This window comes from Gamsiella multidivaricata, assembly GCF_025024155.1.
Source record: "Gamsiella multidivaricata strain RSA 2152 chromosome Unknown BC939scaffold_26, whole genome shotgun sequence".
Taxonomy (NCBI): domain Eukaryota; kingdom Fungi; phylum Mortierellomycota; class Mortierellomycetes; order Mortierellales; family Mortierellaceae; genus Gamsiella; species Gamsiella multidivaricata.
Window position 1 is genome coordinate 125,824 of NW_026251734.1, and position 27,234 is coordinate 153,057.

Below are 27,234 nucleotides of genomic sequence, written 5' to 3' on the forward strand. Positions count from 1 at the left end.
TCTCTTCCGTCACCTTTGCGGATCTATTACCTCCTGCCCTCCTGTCCTTGGTCCTATGCACCTCGCATCCCATCCCCTTCATCCTCTCTTCTTCCGGACCTTCTTCTTGATCTTCTTCTCTTTGGAGACTACCGGTCCCTTCTCTTGGATTCTCCTCTTCACTCATTGGCTAAATTTTCCGTGTCATAGCCTATAAAATAATGCCCTGCCAAAAATGGAAAGTCTATCCCCGCTCTTTCTGCTCCACTTTGTCAATTGACCGGGGACGCCATCTCTTCACCCGCTTGAACATCATCGACATCATGCATCAGCTCCTCTCTTCTCGGTGACCAAACCCACCAAAAAAGTAACCATTCGCAACACATCGCTGCAACAACACACTATCACTATCACTATCACCATCACCAACAGCAACAGCAACAGCAGCAGCAGCAACCAGGAGCCAAGGACACACATGGACAAGAACCAACGAAAGCATGACCTTGTAGAATCTCAGAGCGGCTTCGAAATCAATGTCAGAGAGCAACCCTCCACAAAGAAAAAACGAACCCTCTCCTTTCGCAGACCACTGCCCCGCCTCTCCTCTCCTTCGTCTTTCTCAAACTCAAACTCAGAAACAGGAGCAGGGACCAAGGGGTGCAGCATCGCTGCTTCAGGCAGCACTTCCATACCAACGACGTCAGCGATCCCAACAATCCTACCGAGAACTGGCACCACAGCAGAGGACACCCAGAGCGGCCAGCAGGACACTACACAGGGCACTCGAAGCGCAGGAACGGTTGGAGCCATTACTGAGTCGGCCTCTGAAACCCGCATCACCTCGCCAAAGAGCTCAGAGCTATGGGACTCACCACCCCTTCCAGATTACGAGGACCAGAAAGAGCGTTGTCTTCAAGAGGGCATTGACTCAGAAGTTGAGGGTGGCTCCGTTGCAATCCGTACAGGAGCGGCAGAGATCAATTTCAGCTCGACAGATATCAAGATTACGAGATTCATACAGGAAGCAGAAGAAGCAGATGACGACCCTGGCAGACGTTATGCAGGTTCTGCAGCTCTAGAGGCAGTGCATTGTCAGGAAAGCACCGAAGAAGAAGCGATCGTGGAAACCGGCCAGCCATCCGAATCCTTAACCAACCCTGCCCATGACCCGGACTGCGACGAGGACGAGGGGGAGGGAGTGGATCGTGGCGAGTTTCCCAATGATGATGAGATTCAAGACTGGGGTATGGATGGGTTTCAAAACGACTTTGGCCCATACCCTACTGTGGATCCGGTACTAGAGAATGCATGCCCTATCTGTGGCCTGGACTTGTCGAAGCTCAATACCATGGTATACAGAGAAACAGCGGCATGTGTATTTGATGTAAGACATTATCTTAATATCGATAGACTAATACTTTACTTCATTTGCTGTTGTTAGACACCCAATGCGCATGTGAACCGATGCCTAGATGGAGTGGCATCTGACCCAGTGCCTGCAGTACTAGCACCAGAATCAGAAGCAACAGGACAGACATCGCTCGGGAACCAATTGACATCCATCATCGGAACCATTCGCTCCGCTGTCACCAATTTTCAACCGCGTTTAGGGAGCAGCACTAGCACCCCAGCTCCGAAACCATCCACCTCCATCAGCAAACCCATCAACAAATGGCAATCCAAACGAAAAGCCCCTAGACCATGCCCTTTTTACAAGAAGATGCCCAGTAAATCCAAAGGACCTGCATGAATCATATTACCTTGAACCAGTTTAATTGCCGATTTTTAATGCTATCCTGATCTTCTGAAATAGATACCAGCTTCACAGTTGACGCATTTTGTTATGGAGCAGTGGAAGGCTGCGATGCCTATTTTCTATCCCACTTCCATTCAGATCATTACGGCGGCCTGACATCGACATGGGACCATGGACCAATTTATTGCTCCAGTATCACAGCAAATCTCGTCATCAGTCGCCTCGGGGTAGACTCCAAATACGTCAACAGGTTGCCCATGTGCGTGCCTACTGCCGTCAATGGTGTTACGGTCAGACTCATGGATGCCAACCATTGCCCTGGATCGGTCCTGTTTGTGTTCGATTTGGAGAATCCACGGAGGCGCTACCTTCACACAGGCGATTTTAGAGCATGCCCAGAAATGTGTGTGGACCCGATCCTTCGTCAGCCACAAAATATTCCGATCGACATTCTCTATCTCGATACGACTTACAGTAACCCTCGATACACTTTCCCATCTCAGGAACTTGTTATTCGAGAGACAGCCAATCTTGTTTGCAGGGAGCTAGGTATTAACAACGATGCCGCCATCACTGCGCCAGTGGTCCAGATCACCAAAAGACTGAATTTTATGGAGACCTGGCTAAAGATGGAATCCGGAAACAGCGAGAAACTGCAGTTAATGTCGACCAAGACGTCGCAGAGCATAAAAGCAAAGCAAAGATGGCAGGAGCCTATGGATAGGAGCAAGGTCGTCATTTGCGTAGGCACGTATCTGATTGGCAAGGAGCGTGTCTTCAAGGCAATCGCCAAAGCCATCAAGAGCAAGGTCTTTGTTCAGCATTCGAAGCTGCAGATTTTAGGATGTCTTGAAGATCAGGAGCTCATGGGTATGCTGACCAGGGATCGACTGGAGGCGCAGGTGCACCTGGTACATATGGGCTCCGACATGTCGCCGGAATCACTGCAGGACTATCTCGATGCGCTTGCGCCGACCTTCACACGTCTTATCGCCATTCGACCTACAGGGTGGACATTCACTGGTTCGAGAAAATTCACGTCTGCGGACAACAGATCGAATGAGCAGCCCCGGACACCAACACCGACGAGTCTGGAGCTCAAGCCCAGTTTTACGTCTCCTATGGTCAAGATATACCCTGTTCCGTATTCGGAACACTCTAGCTTTAATGAACTCGCAGGGTTTGTTCGGTCCCTTAATATCGCCAGAATCATACCAACAGTCGGCGTGGGAAGCGAGAATGGCCGGCATGCCATGACGGAGTGGTTCAAGCGTTGGGAAGACGAGCGGCGACAGGGCGTTGGGTGGGAGTGATAGATGGCAATAAAGTATTATTTTGCCACCAATTTGCAAGAGTGACTGTCCAGACTTGACAAAAACAGCGTACTCTGGAAAGCATGTTGCACACTCTGATCATCAAGTTACAGCCGCACATCGCCAACATGCCGGACGAGGAAATGTCAACTACAGAGAACAAGTGGGACGAGACCATGGAAATGGCGTTATTCTATGCCGCCATCAAATTTAAACCCGTCGGTACGGATCGCTCAAATGAGATACCAAGGCGACAGAGATCCCTTTAAACGTCTATCCCTGCAAGTGCCTTGGAAGCATGGACTAATGACGACTTGATTGAATGCTTCGTGTTTTAGGGATGCACAAACACTTTCGGATGATCAACCTCCACAAACACTTCAACAAGCATTCACCGACACCGTGCGCGATAGCCGAGCTATGGGAGAAATTGGGCACAATGTACGACCTACAAACATTGGACGAGCGGGTATGTTCTTTTTTCTCATCAGCACTTCTCGCTACTTGAAGCTATCTCAGGATATCACAGAAACGTGAGCACTTAACTGACTGTCGCATCACTTCCATAGGAGGATTCTGGAATGTTTGTGGACGAGGATGAAGGCGATGAAGAGGACGAGGACGAGGAGCAGGGTATCAGCTTCAAGAACAGCGAAGAGTTCGTATTACCCCTTCATGAATTCGACCACCTTGTGCCAGAAGTGGCACCAGACCCGTCCAGGAAATCATCACCATCACCCATGAGAACCACACGGGCCCACCGAGAGGGATCGCAGACCGATTCGAGTCGCGCGTCATCACCGGATGAAGACGATTGTACGTCTTTCATGCATAGTCCTGAACATAACCAAGCAATGTTTTGTTGAAACTAACAGGGATCTCTTTCTCTCTTTCTCTCTTTCTCTCGCTCTGATTCTCTCTCTTTATCTCTATCTCTTTCGGGACAATTAGTGCCAAGGAAGCGGCGCATCTCAAGGGCAACCAAGAAATCGGACGTGAACGAGACTCCGAGTCCAAGGACTTCGGGTTCTACAACAGGTTCATCCACCCGACGTGCGACGCGTGCAAAGGCTGAACCGGCTAGTACTCCGGCCCGTGGCCGCAAAAGTGGAAAGAAGGTATGTAGGCTGGGACACAATGTTGTTGGCTTTCACTGTCCTTAACACTTACATCTCTAACACCATATTTTTATTTTTATTTTTATTTGATTTGTGTAGTAAAGGAGGACCATTGACAATCGTATGCCTGGCTGTATCCCTCGATGTAATCAGAAAGCTGGAACCTTATCGGACATAATCATCATCACAGGTCATACAGTTCTGGTAGTACTCGAATCTGATACCACAAAAAAAAAAAAAAAAAAAAAAAAAAAAAAGGACCTAATAAAACTTGTACCATAGCAATCAAACTGTTAACGACCGAGGATCCTAGAAGAAGCTGGATTGTTCTTCTACTCCCAAAAGACCGTAGAAAATGCGTCGAAGGAGCTAAACTTTTTTACATAGAGAGAGTGAGGAGCGTTCCTCTTGCCCTCAGTCCTGTGAAAAACATGTACGCGTCGACAAATGATGAAAACTCACTTGAATACAGGAAGGGAATTGCACTTTCAGCAGTGGCAACAATAGATTATAAAGGGATAGGAAAACTGGAAGGCCCGAGAAGAGGAGCTCGACATTCCAAAAAAAAAAAAAAAAAAAAAAAAAAAAAACGCGTTCATTCTTACATTAACTTTGTACTACATACTGACCACACGCTTTTTCGTGCATTATGCCTACAACCAACTCGGCGATGTCTATGCATCAAGGCTGGGCGAGGTTCTGACTACAAAAGTGAACGTGGAAGTACAGAGGCTTTGGCCAGCAGTTTAAAATGAGCGGATACATTGACCCTGAAGTGGTATCAGTAGCGAACCTCAAGTCGCTCATATCCTTCTTTGTCAAAATTAAAGCAACCGACCTGGGGTCAATGCTGCTGATAGAAGATGCATACAGCCTTATAATGCAATAGGAGTCAAGGCGATGTGTAAGAAGCCCTCGGCAGTTGATGTCTTGACGGACGAAAATGTTAACGAGAGGATTGGTACCACTGGAAAAGACTATTTATCTTGTCAAGTTCTATGCCCTTCGACTACTAGGCTTTGAGTATCACTCTTTCTGCTTGTTCCTTTACGAGTGTTATTTATTCATACCAGTCCTAATCTCTTTATATTCTCATTTCATAACTTCCGCATAAGAGAAGGTCGCGTTCGGTCAGATCTCTTGCAAGAAACGGCTTTTATTGTATCAACAGAAAGTAGAGTACTGATCAATCGTCAAATGCCTGCTATTCACTCCTCTCCAGATCGGCCCTCCGACTCAAACAACGTCTGCAGAAAAATATGATATCGAAGGCTGCTCATCATCAGGTTCCTCGATGCTCACTGCAAGATTCACAAACTACAATGGCGGTCGCAGCGAGAACAATCTTGCCAAGTTTGTCACCAAAAAGGCCGGCTCCAAGCGCACGTCAGGCGGCTGTTTAGCTCCCGAAGCCGGTCGTATTCCCTCCCCTCCTCCTCCTCTTCCTCCTTGGCTACCACCGTAGAAAAGCTCACCAGGGCCAGTACACCCGAGGAGACGAAAGCACCGGCTATGGAGGACATCAAGTCGGGGGGTGCCACCATGACCATGGTATTACTGTTCCAAAGGAGGAGTTGTATATTTCTTTCTTCATTTCAAACAGGACGAAGAACAAATGCCTAGTATGTCTTATTGCTACATCCAGCAATGGTTCTTTGCCTTGTCGAGCAAATCAGGCGGCATACAAACCCTTCTCCCGCTGAATGTGTCCCATCAAAGCACACGCAGGGCTGTCCTTTCGCCCGAGAACAAAAAAGATACGCGACATTGCTCCATATACTCACCAAAACGGACATAGTAGGCCAAACGTTTTATCATATCCCGTTGCTTTCTGCATTTTTGACACGTAATAAAATAGACACATCCAGTCCTGTTTTCCGCCTGACAATATCTTCCACTACCCAATCTTCAATGACTCTGCGGGTCGAGCGATCCCGCTTCTTGCTACAGCGCCCGGTTGGACTTAGTAGGGTCTGTCACGACGGTCGTAGCGGCGATCATCCCGATCTGCACCGCCACTACCGCCGTACGATCCTCTTCCGCCGTCATCGCGACCGCCTCGTCCTCCACCTCCTCCGCCGCTGCGGTCAGATCGGTCACCATACCCACCTGAGCTGCCTCGGCCACCGTAGCCGCCACGGTCACCGCCTCCGCCGTAACTACCCCGCTCGCTGCTGCCTCCATATCCGCCGCGATCTCCGCCACCATAGCCACCACGGTCTCCTCTACTATCGCCACCGTAACTTGAGCGTCCTCTGTCTCCTCCACCTCCGTATCGCGAGCCACCGCCACCTGGAGGACCGCCAGCGCCTGGTGGTCTAGGAGCCTGGCATCGGAAGCACTCTTGTCTACTGGCAAAATTGTTCTTCTGGCAACTGTAGTTTTAAGAAATGAACGGAGGAAACAAAACAGATGGTAAGCAAACAGGCCCATTGATGGGCTACATTAACCAGGCCTTGTTTCAGGCTAATCCATTGGTTTACCTGTCGCAAATCCAGTCGCCTTCGCGTGGTGGTGGTCCGCCACCACCACCACCATTGAAGCCACCACGTCCACCACCGCGTCCGCCTGAAAATCCTCCGCGGTCGCTCCCACCTGCAAATCCCCCGCGGTCGCTTCCACCTCCGAAGCCGCCGCGACCACGTCCGCGGCCACGGCCGCTGAATCCACCAGCCCATACTTTTTGTTCCGACATCTCCACTTTGATGGTCTATAGTAATAAATATTAAGAGATTATGTATAAACTTACAGTTAATATCTGCAAATGAGAACAGGACAATGAAACACATAGCAACATAGATGAAGATAGTGGAATGAACTACTTACGTGGCCGTGAAAGTCTTTGCCGTTGAACCATTTGATAGCCGCATCGGTGGTGTATGGATCTTCGTACGTGATGGTGGCTAAAGGCATGGGAGAGGATAGAATAATGTCAGGGCTAGCGTTGAAGATAGAGTGCATAGCTATGGTGACGTTCGTGATCGCATACCATCTCCTTTAGGTATGCCTGTAGCACTATCTACGTAAATGCGAACTGAACAATGAAAAGAAGACGGAGAGGTGAGTACTCCTGTCAATTAGTCCTCTGAATGATTTCAGTGATCAACCAATGATCATTACAACATACTCTTAGGTGTCATTGTTCTCTTGTCAATCTTGATGCGTCCAATGGATGAGAACAGTTCATCCAGCTTCGCTGACAAGTCCTTCTCTGACATATCTGTTCCCAGGCCGCTGATGTACACGGTATCTGAGCTCTTCTGAACCTGGGGTTCATCTGGATCTAATAGATAGAATCGTCAATGCCGGCCATTAGTCTCAATGCCCATGCTCGCAAATTAAAAACATTGATTCATGCGGTGAAGCAATAGACATACTTCCGCCATATCCACCACCTCCATGCTGCGATGACGATCCATGGCGATCTCCACCATAGGACGATCCAGATCTCTCGTCGCGATCGCCATAGCCACCGCGGCCAGAATCCCGTCCAGAATCCCGTCCAGAGTCTCGCCCAGAGTCGCGGCCTCCATCACGGTCGCTCGAGGAATGGCCGTAGCCGGCTCCATCACGCGACGAAAATCCAGAGCCATAAGGGGCAGATGAATATCCCCCTCTTGAATCTCCATATCCAGAACGAGAAGAGTCATAGTCTGCCCTGCTGGCATCTCCACTTCCTCTGCTATGGTCGTGTTCTCCTTGTGCGCCAGAACCATAACCAGCGCCAGCACCGACGCCAGTAGGAGCAGCAGGGGCACCATAGGCAGCATTGGGATCACTAGCTGGAGCGGTTCCTGCAGCCACAGCAGCGGCATAGGCAGCGGATGCTCCTGGGCCGTAGTAAGCATCATAGGCAGCTTGAGCCTCTGCGTCTATTGATTAATAAGGATGGTTATGAGGAAGCCACTCTTGCACTTTGGAAAGAAAAGGCATGCTTTTTTTTTTTATTTCTGTTCAAAAAACTGAATGAGATGAACACTAGGTGGTTCTGGTCTGGTCATTTACATTGGGCGTACTGCTGCTCGTAGCTCAAAGCAGCTGCTGCGTTGGGATCCTCTGCGGCACCCGCGCTGGGGGTGGATGCAGGTCTGTCGGCCATGATTGGGAGGATAGTAAAGTAGAAGGGGAACGAGGGAGTTGAGGGATGATCGTGTTGGGTTACGAAGTCTTTGTTCCTCGAGAGGAGAATGTAGGGGAAATAAGCGAAAGGTGACGTGAACATGACCTTTACTTCCATCGCACACTCCTTCCTACCGCCAGTCCGCCGCTCGGAGGAAGTTGATTCGCAGGCAATCACTAGGCCTTGATCGATCTCTCCTTTCTCTTCATCACCATCCCTTCGTTACTCTTCATCCTCCGTCATACAGCCATGATTGCCGGAATCAACCTTGCCAAACGTAACGTGCATCCTCGCTAAACATTCCCCCTCCCTGCCTTTCCAATCGCCTCTTATTGTCATCGATACGGAAACACCTCAGATCTCGGCGCCGGACTTTTGGGAGAGCGACCTACCTGAGTGACACACACTACTGGCCTGTTGCGACAATGCAGTACCTTCACCTTGGAACCGGATACACAACACCGCGATGCTCTACCTTTACGGATGCCTCATACAGGATCTTGATAACGGGATCCGCAGAACATCATCATAAGACGGGATCCTTAACTCCGAGAAGTCCGAGCTAGGCGATGAGGACGCGACACTGCATATCCGCCTCAGTGTCGACCAGCCGATCGATATTATGCCCTTGATTCGCCCTATATGCCGACCCGATATTAACGCACGCTCTTCTCTGGACCTTTCGATATCTTGTAGAGTCCAAGCAGGCTGTTGCTGGTCTTGCCCAGAAGGTACAGTATCCTCCAATATCATCCTCAAATCTGAAATCCCTCTCTTGAAACAGCGCATGTCAGGTCATCTAAACAGGATCTCTTTTACACGACTTATAGCGCTTCGCCCACGACTTGATTGTCTCACCCAAGACTGGACGCACCATCATCCGTACAGGTGGCGGTGGACGGTATGTGGCCTCACGCTCTTTATCAATTGAGCTGCATCGCATGCGACAATCAGGACCATGGACACCATTCTCGATTCATGGGTGTATCATCATCAACTCACTCATGCTCCATAATGTCCGCTTCCAATATGTCTTAGCTCCTCCTCCAACGGACATGTCATCACCGTTTTCGGGTGCACTGGATTCCTTGGACGTTATCTTATCAACCGCCTCGGTAATACGACGATGCCGACTGGAATTATTTCACAACAGCTGCAGTGTCCCGGGAGCGGATTTGGCCTGTTCTGACGTTTACTGTACGTTTTCTTTCAATCTTGCAATAGCTCGTGAGGGTGCCCATATCATTGTTCCCTACCGTGACGAGGATGATATGCGCCACTTGAAGGTTATGGGCGATCTCGGAAAGATTGTTCCTATGGAGATTCATCTTCGTAACAAGGACTCCTTGGAGGCCGCCATCCGCCACTCAGATACCGTCTATAACTTGCTCGGACGCGACTATGAGACCAAGTATGCAAACACTGACTTTGTATTTCTTTTTATTCATGAACGGAAGATGGAACCAGCTAGATGACAAGTCGCTAACGAACATTTGATCGTGCTTCTAGGAACTTTACTTTCTCTGATGTTCACGTTGAAGCTGCTGGCGTTCTTGCTGAGCTTGCTCAGAAGCACGATATTGATCGCTTCATCCAGATGTCTTCTATGAACGCCGACATTGACTCATCCTCTAAATTCTTGAGAACCAAGGTACAAACAGCGATCTTTGCAATAGCACAGCGAGGACGCTTTTTGGAACTCGATAATAACAGGATTTCCCGGCATTTTGATAACATAGGCTGAGGGTGAGCAGGTCGTCCGCAGCATTTTCCCCTCCGCCACCATTGTCCGCCCATCCTTCATGTATGGCCAAGAGGATCGCTTCCTTGCCCGACTTGCTAGTAAGACCTTTGATCTTTGGGCTTTCACACTTTGCTCATGGATGAATCAATTGAAATAGAAGGACTAATTATTTAACATTTGTTTGGTGTTATCTATGCTAGTGTCTCGCGGTCTGTCCGTCCGCATTAATGGCGGTAAGACTAAGGTCCGCCCTGTCAACGTCTCCGATGTTGCTAGTGCCATGCACCAGATGCTCGATGGCTCCAACACCGTTGGCGAAACCTTTGAGCTTGTTGGGTAAGTTGAAGTGATAATGCTTACCCTATATCGCTAATTGATCCGCACAAAGGTACTGACATCTACATTATTTTTTCTTTATTAAATAGCGACCAAGAGTACACGTACGCGGAGTTGCTTGACTTTATCAAGGAGACCACCAACCTTGATATCGGAGAGATCAACGTTCCCAAGCCCATTGCCACCCTGATGGCCAAGGCCATGAACCTGCTCCCATGGCAGACCCTCGGTGCCGATGAGATCGAGCGCGTAAGTGTGGAGAAGAAGTGGAGAGCGCTGATTAGATCTTGAGGTCATAAATGCTAACGATCTCATTTGTTATTCTTCCTTTGCAATCATAGATGATGATTGACGACGCGTTGACTGGTGTCAAGACCTTTAATGACCTGGATATCCAACCTACTTCGCTTGAGATCACTGGTATTCAATACCTGCGTCGCTTCCGTACCAACTTGTACAACGACGAGCCTCTCAAGAAGGGCGTTGTGAACAAGAAGAAGGTTCTCCACACCAGCTACCTGTAATCGTCTTTTTTTATCTCTCCCACACACTCTCCTCTCCCACTCTTGTCTCTCCCCTTCTCGAGACATTCTCTTTCACTTTTACTCTTGCTATTCACGACCTTCCATCATACCTTCACCGCAAGCGTCAAAGAACTTATATCAAGAATCAAAAGGACAAAAAAAAAAAAAGGAAGAACGAATGCAAACAGGATTTGCGCCCATTCAAATAAACAATTTAGATAGAAATCCTCACATTGCCAAACTTGAAAGATCAACAATAAATGAGTGGTCTCGGATAGGATACGTGGCGATGCTTACAGCACTCGAAAATAGACGGACGCTTAATGACGAAGGATCTGGCAAGAAGGAGAGCCTTCTTTTCGTCATTGTACTTCCTGAAAGGGAACAATCATCTCGTGATCCAGCAAGTATAAGTACTTTCCCACCCTTATTTTCTCTTCAGCATCTCTTTGTCATCCCATCAATATCAACGCACTACTCTTATCATCAAAGTAAGCAGATTATATGAATACATAATGGTACGAGCAGTTTAAGGATGCTTTTTTTTTTTTTTTTTTTCCTTCAAATGCTAACATTGTTGTTCATGATGTGAACGATAACATAGTAAGATGTCAGCACCCAATTCTCTTTCGAACATCAACGCAGGAGGCGCGCCCTCGACCGCGACCTCGACAGGATCATCAATTCCGGGATCGAACCAACACGTTTTTGACCCCCGGGAAGTGAACGTGGACCCATCAAAGTTCCGCATTGGCGGCTTCACTGGCGAGCCGAACAGCCAGCAGGGCGAAGTTGCGTTGGGGGACGTGGATCTGAATGACAATGAGATGAGTTCGAATGAGAAGCGTAAAGAAGGAGGAAAGGGAGGGCCTTCGACCCCACCATCGACGGCGGCCTCGACGGCGGATGAAAAGACGGAGCAGGAACAGGCGAGGGAGCAACGCGAGCAAACGTTCATGGCGAAGTTGCACAGTGGCGCGTTGGGACTGCCTAAGATTGAAGACCAGCGACCGGGCAAGAGATTCACGCTGCCTGTGGAGAAGCCCAAGTTGCTGTAGGATAATAGGAAGCGGTGGTGGAAGAGACGAAACCTTTATTGTCGTTGATGGTCATCATTACTGCTATCGATATAGTAGGACCTTGTACTTTATATGTGCATAGCTGAGAACATAAACACAGTTTGTGTGCTTTTTTCTTTCTCTCACCATGGATCGTATTCCGCTGACTTGAAGGAAAAAAAAAAAAAAAAAAAAAAAAAAAAAAAAAAGAGCGTGCACACTTCTGTTTTTTGAGCGGGTATTAAAGTTTTTTATTATCTGAAGCAGCCAGTGGATTGTTATTATGCAGAATGGTCTTCATCCTCAACCATTTGCATCTTGTACAAACGATATGTCGATGCCCTCCGCCACCTCTACACCTGCGCTTTGTCTGTGGACAGTGGGCGAGCGAGCAAAGAAATAAGGGCGCCAGTTGGTTGATGAAGGGCGATGGTGCACAGGGTTCTTGCGGAAATGGTTTGGCACCGTGCGACCCTTCTTTTTGGCCGCAAATCCATCTTCATGCACAAACACAAACCCAGGCACGACACAGAGAAAAAAATATGAGCCAGCATCCTTGTTTTTTTTTTTTTTCGACAGCACTCTCAGCGGGGGAATGCCCCTAGCCAGTCAAGGAACAAGGGTCCCACCACCAAACACCATGTATTATTATTATCACATCGCGGACTATCTGAATCGTGTTCAAACACAAAACATCAAACGTTCCGCTGCCGATTGTCATACTACAGCCGAGGGGACTGACTGGTCGAGATGCTCCTCTCTCGGACCTTCCTTGGCCTTTCCTCTCGCTCGCGTACTCCTCGGGCATCCACACTCGCCCTTCCTTTGCTTTTCCCTTCTTTCTCTTCTTCTTCTCTCTTCACCACCTTCAATTGCCCTTCAATTGCCCTCCAATCGCGCCAATTGATCGATAATCCGCTTATCCCCTTCTTCTCCTCCTTCTTCGCGTCTTCGTCTCGGGATCATTACAAAGCAATTAGAGCACCACATTTTATTATCCCAGACTGATCTACTTCTTTCACGACCAGCCCGAACCCGCGCACGCTCATCTCTCCTCCTCTTCCTCCTTCCCCTCTTCCCTTCTTCACACACAGTTCCTCACTCACACACTCATACCCTTTCTCCACGTCTTCAGTATTACGATTATGATGGAGCCAGAGCTGATGCAACAACTGAGGGTCGAGAACCCTCTGGAGGAACCCGAGCTGAGACTGGATGGACTTCAGATCCCCTCGATTCAAGTCCTGCTCGAGCCACCAGCACCCCAAGCGAATGAGAGTGATGACGAAGACGATGGGTCGTATTCGCCTTTGCAAGAGTTCCAGAACCTGGTCACCCTCACTATGAGCAACGCACAGTGCCAAAGTTTGGAGGGCTTCCCCAACCTGCCCTTGTTGCGATCGGTAAGTGTGAAGACAGGCAGGGCCTTTATATTCAGGATTATTCAATTTGGACGAACAACAAATAACAGCAGGACTAAAGCACAAAACAACAACAACAACAACAACAACAAAAACATTAACAACGTTCCACTGAGGGAAGAAAGGGTGGGGAGAAAGGAGGGGGAGGCAGTCGGTTCGAGTGTGAAAAGGCTGAAATAAAGAAAGGGGGACATTTTTGAGAGCGCGCGCGGAGGATGAATTGAATCCGACGACGCGTTCGTCAGTGTTTGGACGTGTGTGCTATCTGGGTCTTGTCCTCGGTTATCTGCCTCGTTTAGAATGATGATGATAATAATGGTAACGTTTTTTTTTTTTTTTGTTAGTTGATGCTGGCCGATAACGATCTGTCCGGGGGATTTGAGGCGCTGGCCGAGGCCGATCTGCAGAACCTGGTGCGCCTGGACTTGAGCGGGAACAAAATCTCGAACATGAACGTCCTTCAGCCTCTTGTAAGTCCTTCAATTCTTTTTTTTTTTTCGGTACTCATCAACAGAGTGATCGCTTGGTGTTCGAGGATACTCACGACAATTTTTTCTTGTTTATACTTAGGATGCACTCGAGAATCTGGCGCATATCTTGCTGGTCGATAACGAGATCGCGAAAGCAGATAACTATCGCGATGCCGTGTTCGAGATCTTGCCTCAATTAATCACTATTGATGGACTGGACAGGTATATTACATGTATAACAAGGAAAATTGAGGAGTGAGTAGCAGAAGATTGCTGTGCTGACCTCTGACGCCTTCGTTTTGTCCCTTGTAATTGTCGATACAGAGACGGAACAGAACTCGATGTAGATGACGATGATATTGGTGAGGCCATATCCGGTGATGAGGAAGAGGATCAATATGCAGAGGTAAGTCCCCATTTATCCACCTTCAGTGCAAAACTGCATGTTCTGTGCAAGCTTCATTTCCCTATATTCCGCAGACTTTGAAGAGAAGGGGATTTGTAGTCATTTCTTTCGTTGCTCTTGTGTGGGAGAAGCGGCCATCCATCTGACGCTCGAACAACGACAAAAAAAACACGTTTTCTAGGGCGAGGTTGAGGGCGAGGATGAGGGTGAATATCAGATTGATGATGCGGAAGTGGGACAAGATGAGGATGAGGACGAGGACGAAGAATTCGATGAGGAAGCGCAAGAGGGTCGGCCTTCTCGCGACGATGAAAGCGAAGATATCGGAAGCGAAGACGAGAACGATGAAGAGGAGGAGAGAGATGAGGTAAATGCTTCATTCCCTTTTCCCACTACAACTGAGTCGCGCGGTTGTTTCTTCTGCGTTTCCACGTCTCCTCAGTGTATTTTGTTCCTTACTAATTGTGAATCCCATCACCATTCGCTATCTTCTCAGGACATTGAATCCAACAGCGACTCTGAGCTCGAGGACCAGGAGAATCGCCGTCCAATGGTTGGCGGTAAGACCGCAGGAGACTCTCAGCAGATTGATGACGACGAGGAGGACGATGATGAACTCGAGGACGAGGAAGACGATGAGAATGCTCGACAACAACATCACCAAGAAGTCGGATCTGGATCTGACGAGGAGGAAGAGGAGGAGGATGATGATGATGAAGAAGAGGATGAAGATGAAGAAGAGGAATATGATGACCCGGACGACGGAGAGGAGGAAGGCCCCGGATTGGCATACCTTCTCACCGATGATATTCCTGATGATAATGACGAAGAATTCGAGCCCGGAAACGAGGCCGAGGAGGAGAGCGAGATCGAGAGCTCGGATGAGGAAGAATTTGGATCAAGCAGCGCGCACGCGACTTCGCGCTCCTCTGCCGCGACAAGCACTAGCAGCAACACCAATGGCCACCCAACAAAGCGCCCACGGTCACCTACAGAGACAGGAGCATCAGGGGACTTTGATCATGGCCAGGCAGCAGCGGGATTCGACGTGGATGGGGATGATACGACCAACGGATTCGGCATGGGCTCGTTTGATGGACCAGCGACCTTTGACGATGAAACGACGCATGAGGCCAAGCGACCACGTACATGAAGTCGCCCCTCTCTCTTGTACGATTGAACTGTTTTTCCCGGTTTTTTGTTATTTAATACTTTTTTGCTGCTGCTTCGATACACTGATAAAAAATACAAACACAATTCATATAATGAATATTCGTTGATTTTATTGAGGTTTATCTAACTGCGTTTTACAAAGCAATGGTGGTTGTGGTGGGAGAAGAGATGCATTCGATGAAAGTAAAATATAACGCGAGAGGCGTATGGTGATGGTACAAACACAGACGCCTAGGTCAGGCACCAGTGCCAGATCAAGCCCTGTCCTCCGCGCTTGTTGCCCTCGAAGAGTGTGCTCATATCGCACAGGTATGTGCTGATAGTCTTGAGGTTACCTGCAGCCATTTCCTCCTGGATCTTGGGATCGAGCTGTGCGATCGCATCCAGGTACTTTTCGTCGCCGTAAATGTTCCATGCGATCTGGAGACACTTGAGGTAGTCGCCCATGGGGAATCCCTTGATGTTCTCCACAGGCCAGCCCTCGCCATTCACGAGTGCATATGGCAACATGAAGTCAATAGCCTTCTTAATCGACTGTCCTTGAGGTCCGACATGGTTCCACATATCAACGCCGAGATCATCGCCCCAGCGAGCGAGGGTCATCAGGGCCTGGAGATTGAAGACAGAATAGTACCAGGACGTCTTGCGCTCGAGCTCCTCGGGCTGCTCGCCCTTTCCTGTGATCTGGATGTCGATGCGGTTGGTGAGTGCCGACTCTGCGATCGCACGGGCATCGCCGATGCGGCCGAGGAAGATATAGATACCGATGATCTGGACATCAAAGTAGGTACCATGGTTGTTGTTACCCTTGCGTTCGTTCTTGGCGAGGACGGACGTCTCGAGCCACTGGACATAGCGTGTGAACCAGGCTTGGAGACTGGGGATCAGGTCCGTGGGCCAGTCAGGATCTTGCTTCAGGTAATGCAATGCATCAAAGACACTAAAACGGATAGGGACAAATCAAATTGTGAGCAGAGCAGAGCTTTTCATTTTTATCTATTTTTACCAATGTCCCTGAGTGTCCGCTGGGCATTTAATTCCCGCATTCTCACTCGTGCATTGTCAGTCGTCATCTGGGCCCTGTCCCACAAAAACTAAATCTCACAAATAACACAACCCCGCGGATAGTAGTGTCATCCATTGGTCATACAAAAAATAATAATGAAAAGCAACCTACCGGAAAATGGTGAACATGTCCAGAACACCCGTACGAGCACCGAGCTTTTGACCCTTCTGCAACGAACCATAGTTGATGTTAGGGTTCATGTACGTCGCCTCGTCCAAGAACCACTCCTTGAGACGCATTGCGCACTTTTCCGCATACGCCTTATCGCCCGTGAAATGGTACGCCATTCCCATCATATGGACCTCACGGATCATGGTTCGCAGCAGGCGGTAGTCCTTTACGGTCTCAATCTCAGGGTTGATGTGACCGTCCTTGCGAACATAGGGCAGACCGTTCTCTGTCTTGATATTGGGCCAGTAGTATTTCGAAAGCGAGAGGTAATCATGGATATCGTTCGAGGGTGCTGTTTGATTCTTGTTGGTGACCGAGTATACTTCTGTGTTCTTGAGCGCCAGACTGGCCTCGCGCACAAGCAATGCAACTGCATAGTCGAACTCGCGTTTGTTGGCGGACAGTAACTCGGCGTAGGTGGCGGGGGAGTTCTTCCTGGCCTTGGTCGCAATTGACAGAGGTGTCTCCTCAACCTCTTCCCCCAAATTGCCATCCTGGGACTTGTCATCGTTGTTATCGATTCCTGCGGGGACATTGCCCTCATCGTCTGCAATTGGTTTTTCTCCGTTCGATCCTATTGACCCTGATCCAGTGCCCAAGCCATCTCCTTCCTGGTTGGATTCCCTTTCGGGCTCCTGATGAGGTTCATTCCATGGGTTCTTGACCTCTTTTTCGATCAGCGGCAGTTTGATCTCCGGCGCGGGTTTCTCGATGTTGCGGTCGGGGGCGTATTTATAAGCGTCTTTGTCTTTGGGAACATCCAAGTACGGATCTGCCTCAGGACGAGTGGCGATGGGTCCTTTACGCAGATGTTCGGGGGTAGGGCCGAAAATGGTTGTGATGGTGATGTAGATAAAAAGAACACCTCCTACTACGAGAATAACACGGCGCAGGGTCCAGCGTCCGACGAGGGACCCAGGGACTCCGAGGGCGTTGCTGTCGCCGCCGAGGACGGGCTTGTCCTTGAATTGGGAGTGATGCGAGGGCAGTACAGAGACAGAGTTGGGTCTTGCATTCTTCATAGTGGACCTGATTTCAACTGAAGCTGTATACTGCGGATAAAAAGAAGGGGTGGGGATTGAATACCGGTAGGAGTCAGAGGATGAGATGAGTCGATGAACAGAAACAGGAAGGGAAGGGAGGAAAGAAAGGATCCAGATGAGCCAGGGCAACTCTTGACGGCCTAGAAACTTTTGGTTCAATTTTCTTATCTCTAACAATAATACCCTCTTCAAATAGAAGTTTAATTTAGACTACCATTCTAGAGGGTAAATATGAAATACAGAGACTAACCAATAATTGCTCGCGCATCCCCTTGCACACTTGCTTCCATCCCTCCCAAACGGGTTCGATCCCCTCGTCGTCACTTCGCCATCCCTTGTAGTGCAGTAGCAGCAGCTTCTGATCCCGGCCTTGAGAGAGTGTATTTATAACACAGACAAAGATCCATCCCCTCTCGGCGCAATGAAGGACGACTCCTCCTCCTCGGCCCTCCACTTCCCCACCTCGCACAGGCGACACCATTCCCGAACCATCTCCCAGGCACACTCCTCGCATTCGCGCCAGCAGTCCCCTGCCCTCGACCTGGTCCCCGCTCCAACCTCCACAGGAACCATCACCCTCACCACCACAACCACTGTCCTCGCAGAGCAAGCGCGGCGGCCGAGGGAATACATCAATGTCGGTATGTTTGTCAAATATGTTTCCTTTATCCTATCTTATTTTTGGAGGCCCAATCCAACGGTGGTAATGGTATCAAGCGGCTCATCGAGCGCCTTTTTTTTTAACTGTTTGCCAGCCCAACGAAAGGAAATGCGTAAACATGGCGCTATTCGAGACTCTCTATGTAAGTAGCAACACCTAAACAGTCATTCTCAGTGGAGACAAATGGATGATTAGTGTTGGAGACCCTTCTGAACGTAAAAACCATGAACCTTGCATAGATTGGAACAAGCTGTTGATCGCTGCACGAAAGAGTCGAGGGCCTTATCTTTGCCCAACAACGCGGATGTACCATGTGGATCGAGCATCCAACCACTACTGGAGCGGCTACAGCGACGCGGATGCTGCAACGTAAGTTTCGAATACAAGATTATCAGGGCAATGTCGCGAGTTCTTATTCTACAAAATCTGGACTAACTGGCCATTGTCGATCGCTCAATAGTCCAGAGGAGTCAGTGCTGACAAAGAAAGAGAATCAGGAATCAGTACAGGCAACACAGGCAGGGCAATTAGCACAGTCACCGAATACGGCGACAGACAGCGTTACCGCAGCAGCAGCAGAGGACACCACCAGTTCTACAGACAGAACCAACAATACCGGGGACGTCGTTTCTTCTGTATTATCTACAACAGTAAGGCCAGCATCTACACCAACACCTCTTGATATCAAAGAAGAGACTGGAACTCCAAATCTCGGAGCAAATAGTAGCGGCACCATGAACGCGAGCAATAATGGTCTTGGAGGAAGTCAGAGTGATCTGATCTCGCCTACACTCAATCCTACGATGATGAACAGGACATTGCCCAACCGTGGCAATCCTCTGACTTCACCCACGCAACCTGGCGCTACATTTGCGAATCAACTCGCGAACCCGACTTTGGGCCAGCTTCCACTCCAACAGCAACAACAATTGCAACAGCAACAGCAACAGCAACAGCAACAGCAACAGCAACAGCAACAGCAACAACAGCAGCAGCAACAGCAACAAACGCAGCAACAGCAACAACAGCAACAGCAACAGCAACAGCAACAACAGCAACAACAGCAGCTCCAACAGCAACAGCAACATCAGCAACAGCAACAGCAACAACTCCAGCAACAGCAGCAGCTTCAACAGCAGCAAGCAGCAGCTGTAGCTGCAGCTGCAGGAATGAACTCTATGATGGGTGGGCAGTCCATGGGTCAACTCCCAGCTGGGATGATGCCCAACGGCTTCATTTCACCGAGCTCACTAATGCAGCCCATAGGTCAGATGTCGGGAGGACCTATAGCTGGACAGATGAGCATGGGAATGAATCCTGGATATCCAAACATGGCGCAAATGCATCCACAAATGATGCAGCATTTGCAACAACAGCAACAACCTCATAATCCCCAGCAGATGTTCAACCAGCAGCAGCAACATCTTTTGCAACAACAGTTTCTTCAACAGCAACAGCAAAAGCAACAGCAGCAAAATCAAACGATGTCGGGACAACAGGACTTTCAGAGTCCCCCGCGGCCAAAGGGGCGACCTCGGTAAGGTGCTTATCAGGTGCTTGTTTGCGGCATATATCTCGACAGCTTTTTTTTACATAAGGCGGTTCTATCATCACTAAACTGTGCTTGTCTTTATTCTGACTCTTCCTCTTCTCTAGTCAAAATAAGAACTCGCAGGTGATGCTGGGATCGCCAACATTGAACCATACACGGGCACCCTCGGTCTCTTGGGCGGATCAGCAACAACCTCAACAGCAACAACCACCGCAGTAGCAATGATAACTAGTGCATCTGCATCCTCCATTGGCACAATACTACCACTGTCAAAATAATACGCCTTTCTAGACAACATGTGGAGATACTCTGTGTATGCTGTCATTTATTTATTTTTTTGAATTGTGTTCGCTCTTTCGGTGTAATCCGCATTCGATCAAGCGAATTGGTGGCGATATCACATGATAGTAAACCACAAATGTGGGGAAGATCGCCCAATTTCCTACGAGTGAACTCAACCGATCGGAACACATCGTCTCTTTTCTCCCGATCCCCCCATTCACAACGTACCTTCAGTCATGACAAGAGCTGCAGGCGCATACATACGCGCAGTTGCGCTCCAGTGTGCAGGACGCAGCAGGATCGTTGCCTCACAGACTCATCTTCGCAACTCACGACAAACACTCTCCACTCTTTCAGCGTCTCGTCGCAACAATCTTTTGTCCCTGACTGCAACCCAGCAGCTCTCCTACAGTTCGACATGCGCTGTGCTCAGGCCTTATGCGTTCAATAGCACTCCATTAATATCCAGCAGGATCCTCTCACTCACAAATACCAGGCGCTGCATGGCTACAGCAACGCCTGAGCCGGATTTGAAGCAGGAATTGAACCCCGCGGGTACAAATAGTTTCAAAAGCACATTTAATAGGAACGCAATAGTCGCTTTGAGAAGTGTCACTAATTGATCACCGGAATTGCTTTGCGTACCTGGCTTAAGGTCCAATGGCTGTTTATAACGGCTTGCTGGCGCAGGGATCCCTCAAGGCGGACGCCTACCAACGGACGATTATTGAGACGTTGCAGGAGATGCACGATCGACTCATGGCGTACAACCCTGCACCGATTGTCCACGGGGGAAATGCACCGGAACAGGAGCACAAGAAACGTGGCGTTTTCTCCAAGGTGCGGAATGAACTATTTTTCATCTCTTATTAATATTTCGAAAAGAAATCAAGAGGATCTCATACTCATTCGATCTCTAACGTACTTAATTGTTCGGATATGCTAGATCGCCAACATGTTCAACAAAAAGGAAGAAGAAAGACTCGCCAGGGAGGCAGAGGAGATTCGCAGGGCAGCCATTCCAAAGGGACTGTATCTCTACGGCAATGTCGGCACTGGAAAGACGATGCTCATGGACTTGTTCTACAACTCTCTTCCCAGATCGGATAAGAAGCGCATTCACTACCACAACTTTATGCTTCAGTTGCATGGACGGCTCCATAATCTGAAGATGACGACCCATAAACACAGCGATGCCATCCCCTTCCTGGCAGATTCTCTGGCCATGGAGAGCCGAGTGCTTTGTCTGGACGAGTTCCAAGTTACGGATATTGCGGATGCGATGTTGTTGCGGAGACTCCTGGAGGAACTTGTGGTGCATCGCGGAGTAGTCCTAGTAACGACTTCGAACAGACATCCCTCAGAATTGTACAAGAATGGAATCCAGCGAGAAAGTTTTCTGCCGGGAATTGCGGTTCTAGAGGAAAACTGCGTGGTCAAATGTCTGGATGGTGGAATTGATTACCGGAGAGAAAAGAAGACGTTTTTCCAGTCCGCAAAGCCCGTCGACAGGAGCAAGTTGAGCTCCTCGAGTGATCTGCCAAAAATCGTCCAACAACCTGTGAACCTGGTGGAGGAAAAGAGGTTCTTTTGGCCGTTGGGATCGCAGACGAAATCAGAGGTTGACGAATACTTCAAGAAGATCCGTAATGGACACTCGGTACAGGAAAGACGATTTAATTTCCTGGGACGGGAGCTGGTGTTGCCACACACTGCAGGAAATATTGCTATGTGCTCCTTTGATGAACTTTGCGCCAGAGTAAGAAAAAAAAGGCGATGGCCACTGATCTTTTGGGGCTTTATTATGATCCTAGGAGTTGTGGGTCCTAATTTACTACGTTCGATTTGCGTTCTTTTAGTCTTTAAGCTCAGCAGACTATTTGACCCTTGCAGGAAGCATCGATACCCTGATCCTGACTGATATCCCAAAACTCAAGCCCACGACATTACATCGCAATGAGACCCGTCGTCTGATTACACTCATCGATGCGTTATATGAACTTAACGTAAAGCTGGTCTGTTCTGCAGATGGTCCCATCTCTGAGATCTTTGGAGGTGGATCGGGCGCACACTCGGCAGATGAGGATCCTTCGACCATGGGACAGTTGACCCCGGCTCAGCGACAGATGATGGATGATCTGGGGCTGAACGACGTCTCGCAGGTCAAGAAGAGTCCCATTTTTTCAGGTGAAGAGGAAAAGTTTGCGGTGCAGCGCGCAGAGAGTCGACTGATCGAGATGCAAGGACCAGGATGGGGCCTTTAGAGCTGTGGACAGGAACTAGGTGTTATGTGCAAAAAAAAGAAGGATAGAAAAAAAAAATCATTATTTAGAAACCATCTCGCTGCCAGTATAGACCTTGTTTTTAAAGAATATACCATCCTTACCACATGCTGACCATAACCCGAGAATGTTTTCGTTGGAATGCGCTCTAGATATTATATCTATAAGGACGATCTTATTTCTTACTAAACCATGTCGCAATAAACCGTCTTCACCAAGGATTGCACTTGTTAATGGAGTTCATAGGGGCGGCCGGATTTGAGCTGGAAAGCCTGACTGAAGTATTTCGCGTCCGGGATAGCATCAGATGATATGGTACTTACTACGGGCATGGTTGTCTTTGATATCCTTCTTAACATCCCCAGGACGCGTCAGACTGCAGCACGTATGTGCGTACTGGATGAAGAAAAATTCACTCCGGAGTGTACTTTTCGAGGTTGGACAGCTTGCTGTTGTTGTAACTGGACCGAATCACTAAGTATGTTATTCTTAAGAGATGCATGCAAGGATAAAGACGTGTTTCTTTTGTTCGGTGCTTACTTCTTGCTAGTTAGATCAAGCTTCTAGTGCGCCTCCCAGCTTTCGAGCGACTTCTTGATGCCTCCATCATCGGGCAACGTTCTCGCCGAGGGTGTAATATCCGTCGGCGGTATCCACCTTGTCCATATTGTTTGTCAAAGTGAAATTGTTGTATTGGGATCACGAAGCAATCCAACATGTTATTGAATGCCTCAATCGACGAGCTGGATCACCGCTAGGACCTCTAAATGTTTAATAAAAAAAAGACATGGTACAGGCAAGCTTTTAGGCAAGCCAGGAGATAGTATGATGTATGGAATGATACCCTATGATTCTCAGACGGTCGGCAGTATCGAAGTTCCATCCATCGTAATCGGACCCATGGATCATCTCCTGTCCAACAATATGTTCGATTGATTCATAGCTCAGCTAGTCTGGGTTGCCAACATGAAAGAACACGGATAGCAAAATATCAACGGAAGCATTGATATCGTTTATAGTCTATTCGAGGTTGTCTTTTTACATTCCATGGATATCTTCTTCCATTGGAAAGCGATGCTCCCGATACGGTGTTCAGAGTAGTTCACGCGATTGGCCTTCGGCTCTTTATAGAAATTGTTTAGAAACGAGAACGGAGAAGTCGTTGGGGCCGCTAGAGGAAGCGCCGATCTTTTGGTAATGGTCTCGATCTTGCCCAAAGCACCCATTGCAAACATATTCATCCGTTTAGACGTGGCTCTCGGTGCAGGAACTCGGTCATCTCACTGACCTTGGCCCAAGTGGTGTCCATAAGGGTGGTCTGGACAAAGCAATGACTGACCAGATCATAAACGTTGTCGCTGACCAGACTTGCATAGGTCAGGAACGTCGGTTGTTTCAATAAACTCCTCTGCTTGGGTCACGTAAAATTCCCCATGCTACCCAACTAAAGCAATAGACGTATACTGAGCTCTTTGTTCATTCAATAGTCATTTTTCTGCTCTCCGAGTCATCTCTGAGTGAATAATTCCTTTCATATTTTCGGATATCAACGTCAGTTTGGTAGAACAAAATTTGTGTATTGAGGGCATTCTTCTATTCTAATAGGCACCCTGTCCTGCATGGCTTCGTTTGTATGCTACATCCTTTGTTTTCGTCAGCTTCTGCAATGAGACACTTCTACCAGAGATTGCACTTATTGACTGGATTCATGGGGGTGCCGGACTTGCATTGGAAAGCTTTGGCAAAGTACTCCGAGTTCTGGGCCACGCCAATGATGCGGTACCTACTGGGAGAATGGACATTCGAAAGATCTCTATTGACGGCTTCAGGACGTGTTTTGCTGCACCATGTACGCGCATACTGGATAAAGAATAGCTGTTGAGGAGACAGGTGCTCAAGACCAGGCAATCTTTGGTTGTTGTACCTGACAATAAAAAAATAAAAAAGAGTCGTTATTTTTCTGGTGATCTCAGCTTATGCGGTACAGCGCATAAAGAATCTTGTGCTTGTAGACAAAAAGCAACGATTCGATTTTTGGCCTACTTCTTGCTGGCGGGGTCGGAATTGTAACGTCTCTGCCACGACTCGAACGATTTCTTGATGCCTCCATTGTCAGCAATGTTTTCGCCCAGAGTAAGCTTTCCGTTGACCGAGAGCACCGTTCCCCTGTCGTCCGTGAGAGTGAAGTTGCTGTACTGCTTCACAAAGCAAGACGTTCTGTTATCGAACGCTGCGATCGATGAATTCGACCACCACTAAAAATAGAAGAAAACCGATGAGTTCGTGCCTTGTCCAACATGTCGAATGCAACATATACTAACAGTAAACTGTAAGTCATACGTTTCTCAAAGCTCCAGTGGCATCATATTTGCGCCCGTCGTTATCAAATCCGTGGGTCAGCTCGTGTCCAGCGACGCTTCCAATGGACCCGTAGTTCAAGTACTCGGGGTTGTCGACGTGGAAGAACGGGGGTCTCAGGATACCAGCCGGAATGTTGATATCATTTGTGTTTGCGCTGTAGTATGCGTTCACGGTCTGCGCGCTCATGTCCATGTGCTTCCTGTCGACGCGCTTGTGCAGCTGTCGGAACTGCTTCTGAGTCTCAAAAGCACTGCATCTAGCTAGGTTTCCAAAGTGGTCTTTGGGATCGACCTTGAGGTCCTTGTAAAAACTATCTAAGGACGCGATAGAGTTGTCGTTGGGGCCGCTGGATGATTGGCCAACCTTCTGGACAATCGCCTTGATCTTCTTGAGGGCGCCTTTTCGGGTGTAGTCATCCAACCAATCGTAGGACTCAAAGCTTTTGACGTAGGTCTCGCGGAGGGTGTCGATGACTTCATTGATCTTGGTACGTGATCTGTTCGGGAACGTGGCCTGGACAAAGTAATGGCCGGTGATGTCGTAAATATACTTGTTGACAAGGGTCACACAGGTCTTGGTGCGGGTGATCGCTGCGGTCCAGCTGCTCAATGAGCCACTGAGGTCCTCAAGGGGCTTGCGGCGCTTAGTGTCAAGGTTGCTGCCATACGTGCGAATCAAATTCCAGGCGAAATAGTTCTGCAGGGCCCTGGGCGCAGTCTTCTCCAAAAGGGCGTTCAACTTGTTAAGGTAGTCTGGAGCATTGAGCAAGACCTCCTTGGGGGCCTTGACATCATTCGGGAACGCGTTCTTGAAGATGACCTCCCAATCGAGTGAGGGCGTGCGCTTAGTAAGATCCGCGAAAGAATAAGGATGATTGTATATGTCTTCGGGATCCTGACTCTCCAACCCGGATGTGAGCTCAAGCAGGGTCTGTTCGAACGCGAGCACGTCCTTGGCGACTTCTTTCCAGACATCGGGGACCCTGGAAATATTAGCGGGCTCGTCTCCCTGGACCAGGTAAAACATCTCTGCAATGACCCTCTCGTAGACCTTGGTCACATTTGGATTGGAGTATTGTCCCCCAGAAAGACTCAAACCAGACTCGTAGATGACCATCACATGACGGTCCGGGTTCTTGACATCGTTGTCGACGTAGAACTCGAAGAATGTATTCAGGCCATTTCGAATAGCCTGACCAATGACGGTGGACAGTGCCTTCTTGCCAGTGTCAGGCGAAGCTCCATTAGGTGTCGTGGGGCTCTTTCCTTGAAGAACAGAGTTTGCAACAGGATAGACATGGAGTAGCTTTTGGATCTGGTCTACGAGAGGTTTGCGACCGACCTTGGCCAACGTGGTCTCATCCATGCATGCGGCGTAGTAGCTCTGCATCTTTTGGATAAGACGCTTCTCTGCACCGTTGTCTCTGCTAGGTTTAGGAGCACTGGGGTCGCTTGCCGTGACGAGGGAGCGAACGATATCCTGGAAACATTCAAGAGAATACGGATGAGTTAAGATTATTGAACAGAGACGCGTCTTTTTTTTCACGAGGTGTCGCGGACTGTAACCACTGCTTACATTGTTCTCCTCCTGCAGGATGGTGAAGTAACCAAACTTGTATGTATCCTTAGGGATGGTCTCGCGCTCGTAGAATCCACCGCCTGTCATGAACAAGATGAAGAGAAAACCGTGCGGAGTACGTTAGCGACTGGAGGTAGCTCAACGATGACAAGTATGGATAAAGCACAAAAGATGTGCTTACAGGTGTATTCGCTGAAATCAACACACGGATCGACGTTGGGGCGCAAGTCTTTGAGGATGTTACTTGCGACTTGAGTGCACTGTGGAGTATTGCAAATGCTCTGCTTGGTGACAAAGGCACGTGTTAGGAAATATCACAGCGCGGAGACCCAAGATCGAGTGCAATAACCACTAGACTGGTGTCTGTACCTGAGCAGGAGTAGTAGGAGCGCCTTGGACGGCTATATGCAGCGCGGCACTAATGGCTAGGAACATATACAGCCTTGCCATTATGAATACGGGAGTGTTCCTGGGAATGAAAGATGGGCAAGAGAGACGTTGAAGGGAGAGATGCGGAGGGAGGAGAGCCTGGAGTGGATTGAGTAGGAGAGGTTGCCTATGAATGGAGGCCGTTACGCTTTCCTTTTATACGCGGCTCCCCTGCTCCCCTGCTCCCCTGTCCCTGCAGGAATTATGCACATCCTGCTGATAGTCTATAGGGGTAATAGGGATATGCATAGCCGTTACACAGCCTGTGTCGTCTATTGTCATGGCGGAATACCTGCAGCCTAAAAGCAAGCGGACTATGGCCGATGGCGTTCATTTTCACAGGCCGCCCAGACGTGGACATGATCAACCCTGGACGCTTTTCAATGCCATT

The 27,234-nt window shown here is 48.8% G+C and overlaps 12 protein-coding genes across 12 annotated transcripts; 8 read left to right on the top strand and 4 right to left on the bottom strand.

The window, feature by feature from the left end:
• The first annotated feature begins 322 nt into the window (after window positions 1-322).
• Window positions 323-1,928, top strand: BC939DRAFT_131168 (uncharacterized protein). Its single transcript, XM_051550071.1, has 2 exons — window positions 323-1,330; window positions 1,421-1,928. Exons 1-2 carry the CDS (start codon window positions 455-457, stop codon window positions 1,727-1,729), a joined length of 1,185 nt encoding a protein of 394 aa, XP_051413068.1. The 5' UTR covers window positions 323-454; the 3' UTR covers window positions 1,730-1,928.
• Window positions 1,795-3,048, top strand: BC939DRAFT_396185 (beta-lactamase-like protein; the record flags this gene model as incomplete). Its single annotated transcript, XM_051552273.1, has 2 exons — window positions 1,795-2,316; window positions 2,410-3,048. Coding segments are annotated over 2 exons (1,161 nt in total), but the record flags the coding sequence as incomplete, so codon positions are not given.
• Window positions 3,049-3,176: 128 nt separating this feature from the next.
• On the top strand, window positions 3,177-4,268 carry BC939DRAFT_476373 (chromatin modification-related protein EAF7-domain-containing protein; the record flags this gene model as incomplete). The annotated part of the gene is made up of 5 exons (XM_051558585.1): window positions 3,177-3,270; window positions 3,387-3,517; window positions 3,618-3,864; window positions 4,087-4,166; window positions 4,266-4,268. 5 exons carry the CDS (start codon window positions 3,177-3,179, stop codon window positions 4,266-4,268), a joined length of 555 nt encoding a protein of 184 aa, XP_051413070.1.
• A 1,654-nt stretch (window positions 4,269-5,922) lies between these two features.
• BC939DRAFT_131365 (uncharacterized protein) lies at window positions 5,923-7,349 on the bottom strand. The gene is made up of 4 exons (XM_051550074.1): window positions 7,294-7,349; window positions 6,993-7,200; window positions 6,650-6,876; window positions 5,923-6,541 (listed from the first exon to the last, which is right to left on the bottom strand). The coding sequence occupies exons 2-4, from the start codon at window positions 7,125-7,127 to the stop codon at window positions 6,130-6,132; spliced, it is 774 nt and encodes a 257-aa protein (XP_051413071.1). The 5' UTR covers window positions 7,128-7,200; window positions 7,294-7,349; the 3' UTR covers window positions 5,923-6,129.
• On the bottom strand, window positions 6,808-8,352 carry BC939DRAFT_448861 (uncharacterized protein). Its single transcript, XM_051555292.1, has 6 exons — window positions 8,172-8,352; window positions 7,544-8,038; window positions 7,294-7,449; window positions 7,156-7,200; window positions 6,993-7,069; window positions 6,808-6,876 (listed from the first exon to the last, which is right to left on the bottom strand). Exons 2-3 carry the CDS (start codon window positions 8,015-8,017, stop codon window positions 7,303-7,305), a joined length of 621 nt encoding a protein of 206 aa, XP_051413072.1. The 5' UTR covers window positions 8,018-8,038; window positions 8,172-8,352; the 3' UTR covers window positions 6,808-6,876; window positions 6,993-7,069; window positions 7,156-7,200; window positions 7,294-7,302.
• A 1-nt stretch (window position 8,353) lies between these two features.
• BC939DRAFT_448862 (uncharacterized protein) lies at window positions 8,354-11,202 on the top strand. The gene is made up of 10 exons (XM_051555293.1): window positions 8,354-8,563; window positions 8,983-9,017; window positions 9,117-9,187; window positions 9,325-9,401; window positions 9,511-9,697; window positions 9,796-9,937; window positions 10,026-10,128; window positions 10,231-10,366; window positions 10,456-10,615; window positions 10,708-11,202. The coding sequence occupies exons 1-10, from the start codon at window positions 8,536-8,538 to the stop codon at window positions 10,888-10,890; spliced, it is 1,122 nt and encodes a 373-aa protein (XP_051413073.1). The 5' UTR covers window positions 8,354-8,535; the 3' UTR covers window positions 10,891-11,202.
• Window positions 11,203-11,228: 26 nt separating this feature from the next.
• Window positions 11,229-12,093, top strand: BC939DRAFT_131206 (uncharacterized protein). The gene is made up of 2 exons (XM_051550072.1): window positions 11,229-11,381; window positions 11,499-12,093. The coding sequence occupies exon 2, from the start codon at window positions 11,499-11,501 to the stop codon at window positions 11,946-11,948; it is 450 nt and encodes a 149-aa protein (XP_051413074.1). The 5' UTR covers window positions 11,229-11,381; the 3' UTR covers window positions 11,949-12,093.
• A 730-nt stretch (window positions 12,094-12,823) lies between these two features.
• BC939DRAFT_131353 (uncharacterized protein) lies at window positions 12,824-15,500 on the top strand. The gene is made up of 6 exons (XM_051550073.1): window positions 12,824-13,351; window positions 13,714-13,839; window positions 13,940-14,061; window positions 14,164-14,245; window positions 14,427-14,612; window positions 14,742-15,500. The coding sequence occupies exons 1-6, from the start codon at window positions 13,094-13,096 to the stop codon at window positions 15,396-15,398; spliced, it is 1,431 nt and encodes a 476-aa protein (XP_051413075.1). The 5' UTR covers window positions 12,824-13,093; the 3' UTR covers window positions 15,399-15,500.
• Window positions 15,501-15,649: 149 nt separating this feature from the next.
• On the bottom strand, window positions 15,650-17,677 carry BC939DRAFT_476378 (alginate lyase-domain-containing protein; the record flags this gene model as incomplete). The annotated part of the gene is made up of 2 exons (XM_051558586.1): window positions 15,650-16,358; window positions 16,596-17,677. 2 exons carry the CDS (start codon window positions 17,675-17,677, stop codon window positions 15,650-15,652), a joined length of 1,791 nt encoding a protein of 596 aa, XP_051413076.1.
• Window positions 17,678-17,954: 277 nt separating this feature from the next.
• On the top strand, window positions 17,955-19,562 carry BC939DRAFT_131486 (uncharacterized protein). Its single transcript, XM_051550075.1, has 5 exons — window positions 17,955-18,339; window positions 18,454-18,501; window positions 18,599-18,728; window positions 18,820-19,320; window positions 19,406-19,562. Exons 1-5 carry the CDS (start codon window positions 18,120-18,122, stop codon window positions 19,512-19,514), a joined length of 1,008 nt encoding a protein of 335 aa, XP_051413077.1. The 5' UTR covers window positions 17,955-18,119; the 3' UTR covers window positions 19,515-19,562.
• Window positions 19,563-20,253: 691 nt separating this feature from the next.
• On the top strand, window positions 20,254-22,585 carry BC939DRAFT_448885 (AFG1-like ATPase-domain-containing protein). Its single transcript, XM_051555294.1, has 4 exons — window positions 20,254-20,748; window positions 20,849-21,033; window positions 21,140-21,952; window positions 22,053-22,585. The coding sequence occupies exons 1-4, from the start codon at window positions 20,430-20,432 to the stop codon at window positions 22,455-22,457; spliced, it is 1,722 nt and encodes a 573-aa protein (XP_051413078.1). The 5' UTR covers window positions 20,254-20,429; the 3' UTR covers window positions 22,458-22,585.
• A 1,430-nt stretch (window positions 22,586-24,015) lies between these two features.
• Window positions 24,016-26,958, bottom strand: BC939DRAFT_448888 (uncharacterized protein). Its single transcript, XM_051555295.1, has 6 exons — window positions 26,784-26,958; window positions 26,596-26,695; window positions 26,412-26,494; window positions 24,816-26,315; window positions 24,519-24,730; window positions 24,016-24,399 (listed from the first exon to the last, which is right to left on the bottom strand). Exons 1-6 carry the CDS (start codon window positions 26,862-26,864, stop codon window positions 24,153-24,155), a joined length of 2,223 nt encoding a protein of 740 aa, XP_051413079.1. The 5' UTR covers window positions 26,865-26,958; the 3' UTR covers window positions 24,016-24,152.
• Window positions 26,959-27,234: the final 276 nt, after the last annotated feature.

Coding starts and splice junctions, on each gene's coding strand:
- BC939DRAFT_131365 (XM_051550074.1), bottom strand. CDS start 7,127: ATGCACTCTATCTTCAACGCTAGCCCTGACATTATTCTATCCTCTCCC. Junction 6,877..6,992: donor GCAAAGACTTTCACGGCCAC/GTAAGTAGTTCA, acceptor TTATTACTATAG/ACCATCAAAGTGGAGATGTC. Junction 6,542..6,649: donor GGCGACTGGATTTGCGACAG/GTAAACCAATGG, acceptor TTAAAACTACAG/TTGCCAGAAGAACAATTTTG.
- BC939DRAFT_448888 (XM_051555295.1), bottom strand. CDS start 26,864: ATGGCAAGGCTGTATATGTTCCTAGCCATTAGTGCCGCGCTGCATATA. Junction 26,495..26,595: donor TGATTTCAGCGAATACACCT/GTAAGCACATCT, acceptor TGTTCATGACAG/GCGGTGGATTCTACGAGCGC. Junction 26,316..26,411: donor TCCTGCAGGAGGAGAACAAT/GTAAGCAGTGGT, acceptor GAATGTTTCCAG/GATATCGTTCGCTCCCTCGT.
- BC939DRAFT_131206 (XM_051550072.1), top strand. CDS start 11,499: ATGTCAGCACCCAATTCTCTTTCGAACATCAACGCAGGAGGCGCGCCC.
- BC939DRAFT_448885 (XM_051555294.1), top strand. CDS start 20,430: ATGACAAGAGCTGCAGGCGCATACATACGCGCAGTTGCGCTCCAGTGT. Junction 20,749..20,848: donor GCAGGAATTGAACCCCGCGG/GTACAAATAGTT, acceptor ACCTGGCTTAAG/GTCCAATGGCTGTTTATAAC. Junction 21,953..22,052: donor TTGATGAACTTTGCGCCAGA/GTAAGAAAAAAA, acceptor GCGTTCTTTTAG/TCTTTAAGCTCAGCAGACTA.
- BC939DRAFT_448861 (XM_051555292.1), bottom strand. CDS start 8,017: ATGATGCTTACTACGGCCCAGGAGCATCCGCTGCCTATGCCGCTGCTG. Junction 7,450..7,543: donor AGGTGGTGGATATGGCGGAA/GTATGTCTATTG, acceptor TCTATCTATTAG/ATCCAGATGAACCCCAGGTT.
- BC939DRAFT_131353 (XM_051550073.1), top strand. CDS start 13,094: ATGATGGAGCCAGAGCTGATGCAACAACTGAGGGTCGAGAACCCTCTG. Junction 13,352..13,713: donor ACCTGCCCTTGTTGCGATCG/GTAAGTGTGAAG, acceptor TTTTTTTGTTAG/TTGATGCTGGCCGATAACGA. Junction 13,840..13,939: donor TGAACGTCCTTCAGCCTCTT/GTAAGTCCTTCA, acceptor GTTTATACTTAG/GATGCACTCGAGAATCTGGC.
- BC939DRAFT_131486 (XM_051550075.1), top strand. CDS start 18,120: ATGAAGGACGACTCCTCCTCCTCGGCCCTCCACTTCCCCACCTCGCAC. Junction 18,340..18,453: donor GAGGGAATACATCAATGTCG/GTATGTTTGTCA, acceptor ACTGTTTGCCAG/CCCAACGAAAGGAAATGCGT. Junction 18,502..18,598: donor CGCTATTCGAGACTCTCTAT/GTAAGTAGCAAC, acceptor AACCTTGCATAG/ATTGGAACAAGCTGTTGATC.
- BC939DRAFT_448862 (XM_051555293.1), top strand. CDS start 8,536: ATGATTGCCGGAATCAACCTTGCCAAAC. Junction 9,402..9,510: donor TTATCTTATCAACCGCCTCG/GTAATACGACGA, acceptor ATCTTGCAATAG/CTCGTGAGGGTGCCCATATC. Junction 10,129..10,230: donor CTTCCTTGCCCGACTTGCTA/GTAAGACCTTTG, acceptor TATCTATGCTAG/TGTCTCGCGGTCTGTCCGTC.
- BC939DRAFT_131168 (XM_051550071.1), top strand. CDS start 455: ATGGACAAGAACCAACGAAAGCATGACCTTGTAGAATCTCAGAGCGGC. Junction 1,331..1,420: donor TGTCGAAGCTCAATACCATG/GTATACAGAGAA, acceptor TGCTGTTGTTAG/ACACCCAATGCGCATGTGAA.